Below are 15,278 nucleotides of genomic sequence, written 5' to 3'. Positions count from 1 at the left end.
TGTTACTGTATTAATCGCTGTTAAAATTCCAAAAAAGTAAATGTGAGCGTAATTGTGTGTCTTCCAAACCATCTTTGAGAGCCGAACACGTAAGCGAATGCTTCAATTTTTCCAGCAGGTTTCGCAGCTACTTGTTGAGTTTCTTCTATTGACTCATAGCTACCGAAACTGCTCTGGAAGGAACCTTCTTATCGATACCCGATAATAATTGTCAGACAGACGTCGTCACCCAAGTAACAATTTGGGTTTTATTACGCTCTTATGATGGCATTTAAGGCCAAAATTGGTCATGAAAACCGCCATAAGAGTACAATAAAACTCACATTGTTGCTTGGGCAGACACAAGCTAACTTTTTGTTTGCGTCTGTCCTATGTCGTGCGACAATGACGCGACGGACTGATTCTGGTCGATTGGTTTTTAAAAAATGGCTTTCTCCATGTGGGGGGTACATGAAAAATTTGGTTCCATTTGGTTGGTTATTGAGGGGTGGGGGTGGCCGCCCCCTTTTAAAGGTGGAAGGGACCTCAGTGCACCATAGAAAAAAATTCTACCTCTGAAAACCCCTATATGCCAAATTTAGTTCCATTTGCTTGATTAGTTCTCGAGTTATGAGCAAATTTGTATTTCATTTGTATGGGAGCCCCCGCTCTTAAAGGAGGGAGGGGTCTCAGTACACCATAGAAACAATTCTTGCTTCCAAAAACTCCCACATGCAAAATTTGGTTCCATTGGCTTGATTAGTTATCGAGTTATGCAGAAACTTATGTTTCATTTGTATGGTACAGTACTCTTAGAAGGGGAGGGGTCTCTAACCATCATAAGAACCTTCTCCGGTCCCAAAAACCTCTGCATAAATATTTTCACGCCGATCGGTTTAGTAATTTGCGAGTCTATAAGGAACATACAGACAGACAAACAAAAATTTATTTTTAGGGGACATGTGTACCTAGCTGGGCAATATGCCCCAGGTCATTTATTTCTACACTAGCTAGAATTAAAATGCAAAACCGACGATAAACCTTAAAATTAGATGAAACCAGCCTACTATGCAAGTGTGTTTTTAACAGCTTCCGATGTAATTTTTTGCGTCGTTTCCGTAAGCTTTTTTGTTTACTGTAAATATCCGGTTGTCGCGGTTCGATTGCGTGAAGTGAAGTTCGAAAACATTATCTCGAGCGAAAAACCGCTGAAAAACGCTAAATTTGATTAATTATTATGGAATATTTTTCCCGACGTGTCGAATGCGGCCAATTTGCCCAACTTTTGCGGTGGTGCAATATGCCTCATTACAGATGTGGCTAACGTTAATCTTGGGAAGCCCGTTTGAGATAAATCCATTTGTTCTTAAAGGGAATATATCATACCACATTACCTTAGCTATACTTTTGGCGATCTGAATCCGAATTACCCGGCCTTTCGTTCAATTCTTACCATTAAATTCTGTACAGCCTGCCATAAGATTTTGTTCATCATAGAACGCCAGTTTGTTCTACTCAAGACAGTTTTTTTTTGGTTTTCTCCAAAGTCTATTTGATAATAGCCCATTATTTCTCGATTGTGATTGGGTATCACCTGCACGTTGTTGGCGGTATACTAATCCATGGTCTTTAACAATACCATGGTCATGGTTTCATAATATCAAGATGCCAAATCCAGCCAAAACAGCACGGAACAATCATATTACAGCAGGAAAGGCAATTTTTCCAGGCACCAGTCGATTGGGAAATTTACCTTGTTTGACGGTCGCGGTTTCATTAAAAATGTCGCTTTTCAATCCATAAGTACGGATAGTCTACTAAACGTTGGGGCGAACCAACCAACGGTTGAAAGCCCCATCAAATAGTAAATAAATAAATAGTCTACTAAACCAGACATTTCTTAGCTAACTTCGACAGTTTCATATGCTTAAAAAAATATCTGTCATTTTTCTCCTTCCGGTAAACAGTACGTAAAACTCTTATTCTAAAAGCTTGTTATAAGCCGACAACCCGGTCGTATTTCCGACTCTCGTCACCATTGTAAACAACATTACCAGCTTGTTTGCAACATCTCGAACGGAGAAGTATTAATTCCGCTGAAAAGCGCTGGCCACTCTTTTTAGCGTCGCTTTCCAATCGAGGCTTCCAGGCTGTCAACAATGTTTCCTGAGCACTTTTATTACGCTAATGACAGTTGATCTAGCTACTTTTACCCGAGAAAAATGGTAATGTTAAATCTTACTTACTTACTTTTTTTAACCAATTTCTCCTAAAAAGGTATGATAAAACTGTTTGCTTTTATTTACCAATTCAGAGCTCCGGTATTGTTCTAAAATTCGTTCTTTCGCTTGAAATGCCTCTCTCTTTTGGTTTCGTTGCCATTTAATTTTAAACAAATCATGTAGGGTATTGAATTAGTATCGGAAAACATCACGAATGCATACATCACGCAGTGCACATCAGATCACCGCGTGCGACGGACACTTGTCCATGTTTAAAACCAAATTTTAAACGTCCATAATAAATTCCGGGGAGAATGCCTTAGTAAGGTTTGGGTGTGGTTCCTCACTCACCGCGTTGCGATGTATCGTGAAGGTACTATATTCTGCCCAGTTAAGTCATTTTTATGATTCTCCCGCTATTATAAGTATTCTAGATTTGTACACTCAAGTCGCTTTTTACGCGAAGGATACGTCCCGCGTAAATCAAAACCGCGTAAAAAAACTGCGTAAATTCCGAAATTCGCTTAAAAAACCGCGTAAATTCCAAAATTCGCGTAAAAAACTTAAATTTCGCGTAAAAAAAACTTTGTGGATTTCAACACTACGCGAAAAAATAGACGTTTTGAGCACATCCGCGTAAATTCCGAAAATCGCGTAAAAAAACCGCGTAAATTCCGAAAATCGCGTAAAAAAACGCGTAAATTCCGAAATTCGCGTAAAAAACCGCGTAAAAAGGGACTTCAGTGTACTTACAACGTTGATAACAACAACGTGTAGAGCTACAGCCTATAATATCTGATAAACAATATGGTTAATAAAATTCGATCAACAATCTATATATATAAGAGTCTTGTCTGTAGCCAAAACGAGGGGCGCGATATGTATTTTCGTGGTAATAATCGCCCACATTAAGCGAAGACTCAAATCAATCATACCAGATTGCATTGAAGACAAGCAAAAGTAACGTATTGCACCTCATAGAGTTACATAGCGTAGCTCCAATTTGCTGTCAATTAGACGCGAGGCGACGCGCGCGGGTTACAGCTAGTTAAGTATATGTTCGTTTTGTAAACTTATCAACGGTGCCTAATTCTACGCACTTTCTTGCGTATGTCCCTAATTCTGCGCAAATTTTTTCCTAATTCTGCGCATCTAAAAAATAACAATAAATTTTAAACGCTGAAAGCGCATCAAAAATTACTATTTTGCTATAAATACCATTTTACTATAAATAAGTCCATTTTTGGTCGATAGTTACAAATATTTTTCGAATTTGTTAAGAAACAACCGCTCCAAAATGATCAACCATTCGTGACTTATCAATTAAAACGTGCAGAAATATTTTTTTCTAATGTCTCTACTTCAAGATGAAGCCAAAACATATCTTTGACACGTTATGTCATGTTTACTTTAATGCGCTTGGTTTTGGTTCAAAATTTTGTAAAATTTTAATTCGTACAGTGCTGAGAGAAACAGTACTGGAAGTGTTTAAAATTAGCAGCGTCATACAATTTTGTCAGGAACACTTTTTGGATTTTCAAGTAATCTCAAGCATTTTCCCATCCCACGATATCCAGCATATATGTGAGCGTATGTGGTCATATGACCTCATTCAGAAAAACGGGGAGGGAAATTACGATAAGTGCCACGGGAGAAAAAAATCCATCCAAAATGCCCTTACACAAAATGGTTTCTAAATTTGGTAGCTTCGCAAGCTTTTCCTATCCAATAGCTCATTTGAAATCCTCTTGAAAATAACTTATACATACATTCATCGTCTTCGCCCGTACCGCCGGCCCCCGGTGTTGTCGAAATTTACCCGTTAATATTATTCCTAATAATGTGTCACAATTCGGAAGGACATGTGGAAATTTTGCACCGTCTCCCGCGCACACACACCCACACACCTATGTTTTCCACAATTGGGCTTTCGAAAACAAACCGTCGACAACTCACATAGCCAGCCTGCTAGCTAGCAATTCATTCGACAGCGGGCCGAGGAACAGTAGCTCCGCCGCCGCCGCGGCCGGGGAGGCCATTGCAATGCCTTGGAAATCCGAAACCTGACACTGGCAAAAAGTTCGTACGGCAGGCATTTAAAAGGTTGGAATGTGCACAGTGCAAGGATCAAGCAAACCGAAAACCGGCTGAGCAAAAAGAGAAAATGCATAGCTTATGACATGCTGAAACAAAACTAAAGTGCATAAAATGCATCTATTTTGGAGAGGTAATGTCTTGAAAACGGTGTGGCATTATTTGACCTCTCGGTTGTCGGTCGGTTTGGGAGCGTAACGAACGAAAGAAGGAAGGGGTAAACATTATTCCTGCCGAAGAGGGGTGGAAAACTTATGTCTAAGAAATATATTTCATTTCTTTTTCATGTGTTCATTTGTAGGTCCGGGGAATTTCCCACTCCATTCCGCTGAACACACAGCAGCAAGCCATACGAGGTGGATGCACTATATACGGTTGCACTCCGCCACTTGTGGAAGAAAGGGTTTTGGACGACGTTGTAATGCTGGCAAGGTATAAATATAACGGCTGACTTGCAAGGCGAACTTACCAGCAAATGGGACAAGGATGGTAAAAAAAAGTTTTGGAAGTGGATGCCTATTCTAGTAGTAAAGTTAGTTGACTTGACACGAACTATCGCGTGAAATGGCATTAAAAAAACATTACACCATGGCGTGGTGCTTGAGATCACTAGAAAACAGGTGTAAAAAGCTTGCACTTTTGACTTTTGCGCTTGAGGTGGCGGACGAACAAAATGAGCTCGCGTTTTTCCTGCCACAATAGAAAAAAAAACCTCTTTCGGGATTATGTGGTACCAAACCAGCTGCAAGCATCCGGTGGCTTTCTTAAGCAGATAATAACTGGCACACGAATATTAGCACAGAAGTGGCCCAACTCCGGAGTCCTTCCACTACTGCACTGACTGCCGTAGTGTAAACGTTGCTGTTAGCTATTGTCGCAGGAACTGCTTGCTTCTGCATAGCAAATACGTCTTCTTCGGCGGAAAATCCTGCCTGATAAAATATGAAAATCTTCATTTGACTGTACACACAACTTGCAAACTAAGAGCTCAATCTAGAGTAAATTAATTTCTATTTAGAAAGTAACCGTCCGCTGTAGGTAGCCATTGCGTGAGCTTTATGCACACATACACTCAGTTCGGGTTCTGGCTGAGCCGGATGACAGTTTTGCTAGTTTACTCGAAGATCTTTTAATAGTTAAAATCAATGTTGTTCTGAATTATTAAACAACTACTCGGTTCTTCGGTGCGACCGTTCGGATCTGATTTACTAGCGCTCAAATCGGATCTTAAGTCGAATGCATCGCTCCGATATCGGCCATCATCCGTAGGAGCCAGAGTTTCTGCCGGTCAAGATTTGAATAAATATGTAATTAGTTCCTAGTTTTTGTTCCACATCAGTATATCCGACCCGGTTGTACGTGCGGTGGGGCTGCAGTTTCTTGGAGCTCAAGCTAGCTTAAATCGCCTACCAACCAACCAACCAACTATCATCCGGAAGCTTGTTTGTTTATCCAGTTGATCGGCAAGATGCGTTGTTCCGTGCGTGTACCTTAAGGAAAAGGCAATTTGTTCCACATTTTGTTGTTTCTTCTGAGCCGGCACACCGGTCGAATCGTTCTGTTCAATAGGTTATTTAATCATGACAAGATGTAGCCAGCAGAAATGAAAAGAAAATAAAATACCGCTGCAGATGCACCGCGTTCAGGTATTACAACATCTTACGCATCAATTGATTGAGTTGTGTCAAAGAAAAGGGGAGAATTCATTAAAACAAGTAATAAAAGCATATACAATGAAGGTTACGGATTGCTTGCTAATAAAGCTTGTGTGAGAGCGTTGTACTATCGCTGTTAGCCGCCAGCAAACCTGTATTGTTACCGTTTTATTTTACACTGAATAGTTTAAAAAAAAGTTGTATATTTATTTACAATTGTAATCATATCAATTAAAAAACAATTAAAACGATTATTGGAGCAAATAAAAACACATTCGGCTGTGTGTGAGTTTTATTAACATGTTCCGGGAATGCCGCGGATGCAACTGCCGCGCTCGGTGGTAAACGTAGGAAGGTACGGAGCATAAGCGGCCAGTCAGCGTGGCCGCGAGATGCACTGCAAGTGCCGATAGTTCGTTTTATGTACTCCGAAATTGATTGCCTCCCACGAGGTATGTTGATATTTGCACTTTTCTTCATCGTTATCATTTTTTGTTCATTTTGAGAGAATAATTTAACTACGAATATTTATGTTTATGTGGGTTGATCTATGATTACGCTGAATTGTCGTGGAACATTATTATTAGTTAGTGTACAAACTGTACTCTACGTGTGTCGTCATGCAATTAACTGAAAGCGAGTTGAAGGTACTTAACCTACACTCGAAAGATTTTTCATGTCATAACTGCGTGAAAAGTAATGTGATTATTTTACAATCAACCTCTCACGTATCACCTACGTGAATTCAACCTAGTTTATACACATATCATAACGTTTAGATGTATATCACATAACTGTTACTATATTTTCCATTAATTACGAAATGTATTACAGGCTGTAGCTTACTATATGGAAGTTCACGTGATCTTTCCGATGGAAAGGACGTTAGTATTTTTTTTGGTGTGTAAGAGGATTTAAACAAAGCATTATTTGTTGGTACGCTGGCTGGTTTCTAGTAAACTTGAAAAAATGTTTTCTATCAGCAATTTTACAAGATTTTATAAGAGAAATTTGTTTCTACTCATAAAATAATAAATCAGTATTTTTATTTGGCAGTAAGAGTGGCTTTCTAAGTTAGAATCCTTTCCAAAATCATCAGTTTTATCTCTGTATATATTTTTTTTTAATTTAGAGCTAAACTGCTGAACCATTTCGATTAACTTTATTGTAAAACAAAAACGGTTTTTGAATGAAAAATGAAAAATCGAACCTATTTGCACAATTGAAGTCCGCTCTTGATTTTATTTCAACAGTCGTAGTGCAGGCTTCATCAGGGTCTGTTTCGAAAGTATTTGTCGTATATTTACAAACACACATTAGTTAATCAAAAGGAATTTTAATAAGTTTTTAACGAAAAATGTCAAATTGAAGTACAAAATATTATAGAATTGAAGAAAAATTGGGGAAGAGAGACGCATTGCGTTTTTACAGCTTACAAGGAAACGCACATTTCGAACAAGGAAATGGAAATGACTTGTTTCGCTACCCAGCTAGCACCAACTCGTATATCAATGTACGAAAATTATTGTAAATATCTCCTAACAAATTCGAAATCGTAACTGAAGCTGGATAAAGTGGGACCAAGTTGATTTTCTATCGTATATAATGATAATACCTGACATACATGCGATTTTCAGCACAAAAGCGTATAGTAGTATGGAGCGGGTCGCGCTTAATCGAATATTATCGTATATAAATACTTATATAGTCGTAACGCTCAAAATTCGTAATCACGTATATCGCCTCCAAATTAGTACGGATATGCCAATTTTGCGCATCAAATACGATTTATCAGCATGTCCCAAGTGACAATTTGGGTTTTATTACACTCTTATGATGGCATTTAAGACCAAAATTGGTCTTGAAGACCACTATAGGAGTACAATAAAACTCACATTGTTGCTTGGGGTATATCTGTACGTAATGCTGATTTTTATCTTTTTTATGCATATCAAAATGCTAGCTGGGCATAATCTTTGATCTGTCTATCTGTATCCTGAGCCCTGCAAACAGAATAAAGCTCTATAAAAAAAGAAAAATTGTTATTTTTTCTTCCATCTTTTTTGGACTGTTTTTCCTTGTCAAGCTGTTCCCCGCTCCCAAAATTCAAAAGTTACCAAATTCTTCTCCAAATATCCACTATGAAATAAAATTCTACTTCAACACGTTATCCAGTTCCCGAACAATATACTATGAAGTCTGAAAAACACCACCTTAAAGGGCGACGCCTTACTTTATCGAGCCTGTCACGCGAATCACTGGAAGACTTACTGTATCCCCTCAATCTGAGCCTCAAACCGATCAAATGTAAGATCCAGTAGTAATAAACTTAGTTCTTACTGCTTCTCCCCTCAATTATCACTTTTCATTTTTCGCGTTTCACTTTTCAATTTTTACTTTTCACTTCTCACTTATCACTCCTCACTACGCAGTACACACTATTCACTATTTACTACTCACTACTCATGACTCACTACTCAGTATTCACTATTCACTATTCACTACTCGCTAGTCCCTACTCAGTACTTAAGTGTTGCGAAGCCCACACTCACTCGTGTGGTCTAATTTTCTCACACACGCGTACTCATCCTAACGAACACATTGGCATAAGCATCCCTTTAAAACTCCCACTTTTATTTCTTCATGTACTGCAACGAGTTTTTGCGAGTGTGTGTTTAGCTAACAGCTATAGTCGTCGATCGTTGCACGTCGTTGTAGCCCGATCTACTGATACCGATTACTCGCGACGGCTTGTACTTCCGCCCGTTAGTAAAATCGAGAGCGAATATAAAGAAGAAGAAGAAAAAGTAATGCAAAAATTGCATTCCAGTGCACCACCAGGGGCAACTGATTCCCCACGAGTTTTTTGACTCGGTAATAAGCTATGCAGAAAGACGATGTGAGGATGTGCGTGCGCGAGTATGTGGGTAGTAGAATGTTTGCACCGGCGGCTGCTTCTTTTACACCTGCGGCGTGAGCGTTGCATACTATGTTTCTCATACTCTTTCGCGTGTGAGTAAGCATGGTTGACTTCTCACTTGATTCACAACATTGCACTACTTACTACTCACTCACTACTCACTATACGCTATTCACTAGTCTCTAGTCACTACTCACTAGTCACTACTCACTTTTTTCCTGTATGGACTCATCACTGCGACCAGTATCTTTCATCTATTGTGATACCGCCCGGGTGTCTGCTGTATAACCCGCACTGCATTTCTTTTAGCAATAATCACTATTGAGTGAGCGATATGCTTATTGAATTTTATGCGTGCTTGTGTGTAATAGGGTTTACCCTTCCTTCAATGCTTCCTCTATTTTACCAACCTCGTTCCACATGACAGCACTGTCCACAATTACAGGCATCCCTGGCGCAGCTATCCAGTGCATTTAACTATAAGAGTCATTTCTGTACTGTCAATAGGCCTTATCGGGATAATATAGAATTCAGCATAAAAGAAGGGGATGAAGGGCCTGAGAATGAACCCATGCTAAAGTCACTTTGACATCGAATGGCCTGTTTCTATTAAGATTCGAACCCACGATCATTCGCTTGTCAAAGCAGACTCGGTAACCTTGCGGCTACAGAACCCCCCTACTCACTAGTCACTACTCACTAGTTACTAATCACTAGTCACTACTCATTAGTCACAACTCACTAGTCACTACTCATTGGTCGCTACTACTCACTACTCGTTTCTTAGTACTGATTACCCTCTCCTGATAACTCGCTCCTCACTATTCACTGCTCACTATCTACAAATCCCCACTCACTACTCACCGCTCGCTATTCACTACTCACTATTCACAACTTACGACTTACTACTCACCCATACTGGTTTGTCCCATCTATAAAAAAGGCTGCAATTACCGCGACATTACGCTGATCAACGCCACCTACAAGGTGTTCTCTCAGATTTATTCTTATGTCGTCTATCCCCATTCGCAAGAAAATTCGTAGAGCAGTACCAGGCGGGCTTTATGGGGGCCCTTGCCACTATGGATCAAATTTTCACTCTCCAACAAATCCACAGAAATGTCGGAAGTACAACTTGTCCACGCATTTTATGTTCGTGGATTTCAGGGCAGCATACGACGCAGTCGAGCGCGAATAGCTGTGGCAGATGATGCACGAGAACGATTTTCCGGACAAACTGACGCAGTTGTTCAAAGCTACCCTGAAGCGAGTGATGTGCTAAGTGCGTGTTTCGGAGACACTCGCAAGCCCTTTCGAATTCCGCAGAGAGTTGTGACTTGGAGATGAACTATCTACATATGTTCCCAGCTAGCATTTTCATATGTATAAAAAGATAAAAATCAGCATAACGTACAGATATACATGCTAATAAATCGTATTTGATGCGCAAAATTGGCATATCTGTACTATTTTGGAGGCGATATACGTGATTACGAATAATTTTGAGCGTTAGGACTGTATAAGTATTTATATACGATAATATTCGATTAGGCGCGAGTCGCTCCGTACTACTATACGATTTTGTGCTGAAAATCGTATGTATGTCAGTTATTATCATTATATACGATAGAAAATCAACTCGGTCCCACCTTATCCAGCTTTAGTTACGATTTCGAATTTGTTAGGAGATATTTACAATAATTTTCGTACATTGACATTGGTAGCTTGGTAGCTGAGTTGGTAGCTGGGTTATTCAACATCGCTATTAAAGTTGTGATCCGGCGAGAAGTAGTAAATTCCCTTCGTAGAGGGCCTCGATATCATCATTAGAAACCTTGGGACGGTGGAGGCAATCTTCGCCAGACTAAAAACGGAGACTAGGAGGATTGGATTACAAATCAATGCATCGTAAACCAAATATATGGTAGGAAGAGGCTCCAGAGAAAGCAACGTTTGCCTCCCACGGACAGTGACTATTGACGACGATAAACTGGAAGTGGTCACACTGAAGCTGGTTGTCGAGCTTACTTTTCCCTCTGCAAGATGCTTCGATCAAGGAGCACAAACCGCCGCAAAAGGCTGATGACGTATAAATCGCTTATCGGACCGGCAGTCCTCTACGGATTTCCGCATTTGAACAACAGGTGTTGCGGACTATTTATGGCGGAGTACAAACAGAAAGCAGAGAGTGGCGTAGACGTATGAACCACGAGCTGCAGATAACTACTTGGAAAGATTCCATTTGGCGAATGTTGGGAGACTACGGTGGACCGGCTGCGTCGCAAGGTTGCCGAATGACAGTACAGTGCAGTGCACATTCTTTTCAATGTGCGAGATGACTCTTATGATAGTTTATAATCGCAATAAGAGTGTAATAAAACTGCAATTATTACTTGGGCTATTTCACGACTTACTACTCTCTACTTACAATTCATTATTCACGACTCACGACTTAAGACTCACTATTTACGACTCACGGTTCACTACTCACTTTTCACTTCTCATTTCTCACTACTAACAAGTCACTACTTACAATTCACTTTTCACGACTCATTCCCAGTGACTCAGTTTCACGAAATAGTACTCCCGATTCAGTACTCACTTTTCAATACGCACTGCTCATTATTCACTCTCCTCTATAGCTCATCAAGAGCTTGACCAGGCTTCTGTCGCGCTCTGAAAAAAACTCAATTCTCGGCGTTTCACTGGCAAAGCGCAGAAGACTAATCGATTTGCTCTCTCTCAGTCGGATGTCACCTTCTCCGACATTCGCCGAACTGTTCACTGTCACGGAGCAAATCGTTTCAGTCCATACCCGATATTCTTTTTGGGATACGGAGCTTTGCTCCGAAAGTTCTTGGTCGTTGTGAGAAGCAGATTGCTCTGTCTCTGCATGCTGAGAATGAGCAAAATGAAGCCTGGCCGTACTGCTGTCGAATTTTAATTCTAAATAGCGATACGAAAGCTTACAATAATAGTTCAAGCTTCGAGAAGTAGTAGCTGACGTTCACTGCCAATCCCTCCGCACAGCAGGGCAATGGCAATTGCAGAGAATATTTTGCAAAGTTTCTTACCACGGTTGTTGGCTCAGATCAAATGGAACCAGCGAGTGTCGCTGTGTTTATTTGTCTTCAAAGCGGCTTACTAATAAATGGAATAATTAAATTTGGAAATTAAATAAAAAGAAAACTTATCCAATTTAATTCTACTACATATGTATATTTTATTCTTGACAGATACGTATTTCGCCTCCGACTTGCAGGCTTCTTCAGTGTCTGTGTTCGAAAACTAACACTAAGGAAGCTTGTAAGTCGTAGGCGAAATACGTATCTATCAGGGATAAAACATACATAGTAGAATTAAATTGGATAAGTTTTCTTTTTATTTAATACCCTGGCTTCGTATTCTACTAAGACGCTCCAAAAACTTCAATAAATTCACAATAAATTCCGATGCTGCTAAGCACACCGTCTTGAATCAGTAATGGCGGATAGAGCGAATTTCATTTTTCGCAGTTTTCCCCTAAGCCGTTTGGTTTCATAATTTTTTTTTTTTTCATTTTTTGATGGAAAAAAATCAGCGGTCCCATCTTTGGAAAAAAATGCTGATGAAATTTTTTTCAATTATTTTTACTGTGATCAGAAAATTTTCTAAAAGTAATGTGCACCGTATTTTTTATAATTGTATAATATGTATATGTATATGTATAATTTTTTGCAGATATTTATGATAATTGGATTAGGAGAAAACTGCGAAATTCACTCGATTCACCGTTAATGTTTCAAGATAGCGTCTAATAATCTTTAGTCAAATACTTTATTTGAATCATTTCATGATATAATTAGGTTCGGGGGCATTTTTGAAACCCGCCTAGTCCCTTTCTCGGCCCTTAAAATAACACTTCGTAAGGCTCCCCGAACCTCTACCTGCTCTATGACGTCTTGTCAAAAAGGGAAGAATCTTCGAATATCTACCCAGAGCAAACCCGGCAAACTCGTGTTGCGTTTCGTCTTCTCGGAGCTCAGTTCTTTGCAGCACCAGACCACAGAGCTGCAGATTAGATCGTCTTGGGTAGCCCATCGTGGTAATCATACTTTCCACCCGGTAAATACCGGCACATTAGAAGCGGAAGCAGCGTTTATTATTTATTCATCCACCCCAACCGGGCCACTTATTACAATATTTTCCACACGACTGTTCCATTTTATGCAAATTGATTTTTGCATTCCACGGCGGCTAGAGCCAGGGCCATCGGGCTATCGGATTGTGTGGTGCTTTGGCCGAAGAAAACCCGTGCAGAAGCTGATACCGCCAAAGTTGTAGGTAGGTAAATCGAGGCGGAAGAGTGGCATCGCATATGTTTATGCGAGGGTGGTTCGGATACGGTTGGCTAGCAATAGATGTCGGAAAGTTTTCCTTTTTTTTCTTTCCTTTTCCTACTCCCTTCAACTACTTTGTAGAGATCCTTGCACCACCACCGACCAGTTAGCCACCACACCGCACCGGCAAAGCATAGTCCTCAGCCGACAGACGGATAGGAAAAACTGTAAATTATTTATGGGAATTCATTGTAGAATCCATATCTAAATTTATATCTGAGATTGTACAGCGTGTACTTGCTCAATAATAATTCACTGGAAGGCGCTTTTCAAACATTGAAATGACCGGACAGGATCCGGAGAAATAAAAATGTGAATTATAGTATGTCCGAGGTTGGTGTGACAGCTGGAAGTACACTCAGCATTAATAAACAGTGAAATGATATTTTATGTTTGATTTAGACCAGGTTGTTTTGATAAGTTTTCTTTAACCGAAAATATGAAATGTACTAATATTGATTTTATTTTTTTCCATTTTTCATTACAGGTAAACGAAGTTCTGCTTTTGAAGAAATATACTGAAATTCAACACGTGAGTTCACCCACTGTATTCATTCTAAACTAACACTACATATCAGACGGTGGCTGCTGAAGATTTCAACCCCATTGGGGAATGCCACTTGAATGTATTCTCAAAAAAACAATATGAAATAATCCACTTTAGTGGTTTGCCCTTCCCACATTTATCGGTTCTTGCAAGTACCGGTGTGGCGGGAAAGAACCAACTTGTCCAATCCGAAAAAGGAACACGACAATAGGGCAATAAAAGTTGAAAACAAAAAACAGTGTTTTAAATAATAAAATAAAAACTTCCAAGCGCACATTTTTTTACGATTGCACAACTCTCTCATCACGATTGCCTGCATACGGAAACGGTTGGACGGTACAATCTTAGATTTATTGATCGTAAAAACATTACACATATTATTATGATGGCTCGAGTCGAATGTTCCACATAAAGCGGAAAGATTGTATGGCCCATATATTGTACGTGTTTCCTACATACCCTCGTTTTGCTACTTTGCCAGAGCGCGAAGTATAATATGATCTAAGCCAGTAACAGTTACTTATTTTACGTGAGTTGCATCGTTTGTTTTGGGCTTGGCTTAAACTTCTGCAGTACATACCTACTTTGCTCAATAAAAGTACCTAACTAAAAGCTGCCATGCGAAGTGGTTTTTACTCTCATGAATGTTCAATTCCACCTAGCAATCCTTTTCCAAAGGCAAAACTGTTAACACATTTATCAACATTTGTCAGCAGCAAAGCTGCTCGATGCTGTGAAAGTGAATTTACTGCTGATTTTCGATTTTCCAGCTTCGATTGTGGTTGAAATTTGTTTGCTACTCTTAATCTACGGTATGGCCGAATTTCGATAGAGTTATGAATGAATGAATGAGTGAACAAGTCCGGACCCTATAATAACTTGCCCGGTCATTGTTGTGTAGTCTATTTATGGTCATCATATCTTCGGCTTCGCTCATTTCCTCGCTTAGAAACATCATTATCATCGACGTTAGCTCCTATGCTGCGGAGTATTCCCATACGAGCAGACAGCAGCCGGGCCAATGTCTATGAAGAATGAAGCAACGGTAAAAGACTTTTCATCAAATTCGCTTCGGCCATTCATAAATCTAGCCGATGACTTTCATCATCTTGTCTCATCAATGAGTTCAATTTCCTAAACGAATTTCCAGAAATGAGGGGTCCCAGTTGTACCTCGTGATACGTCCAGTACGCCGCGCCATGATCATCGCCACCAAGCGGGCCCCGGTTCGGTTGTTTTTGATGTGATTCGTTCCATTTGGGGATTAAGAAAATGAAATAGTTTCAAACCCAAATCGCCAACATCCGAATTATTCTTACAAAGTATGTATGAACCAACTGCGTCATCCAGTCTGGCGCTGGCGGGGTGGCAAGCCGACGGGCCCCAACTGGAAGTCACCGTCCGACGAAACTCTGCCACGATCAAACGAAATCGGTTTGGAACGGCTTCTAACGTGCGCAGGTTGTTTATCTTGTTCGCGCC

At 40.0% G+C, this 15,278-nt stretch overlaps 1 protein-coding gene across 3 annotated transcripts in view; it reads left to right on the top strand.

The window, feature by feature from the left end:
• LOC128737551 (protein bric-a-brac 1-like) overlaps positions 1 to 15,278 on the top strand; it is a 370,491-nt gene that overhangs the window by 225,563 nt on the left and 129,650 nt on the right. For 2 of the 3 annotated variants that reach the window (XM_053832219.1, XM_053832218.1), the window contains exon 2: positions 13,737 to 13,781. The exons of the other annotated variant lie outside the window; for it this stretch is intronic. In XM_053832219.1, the coding sequence (XP_053688194.1) occupies positions 13,737 to 13,781 (45 nt within the window). The remainder of the gene's footprint in view (positions 1 to 13,736; positions 13,782 to 15,278) is intronic. 3 annotated transcript variants of the gene reach the window in all.

This window comes from Sabethes cyaneus, chromosome 2 (genome assembly GCF_943734655.1).
Source record: "Sabethes cyaneus chromosome 2, idSabCyanKW18_F2, whole genome shotgun sequence".
Lineage (NCBI taxonomy): Eukaryota > Metazoa > Arthropoda > Insecta > Diptera > Culicidae > Sabethes > Sabethes cyaneus.
The sequence above is the reverse complement of the archived record's forward strand: the minus strand, read 5'-3'. Positions and strand labels throughout refer to the sequence as shown.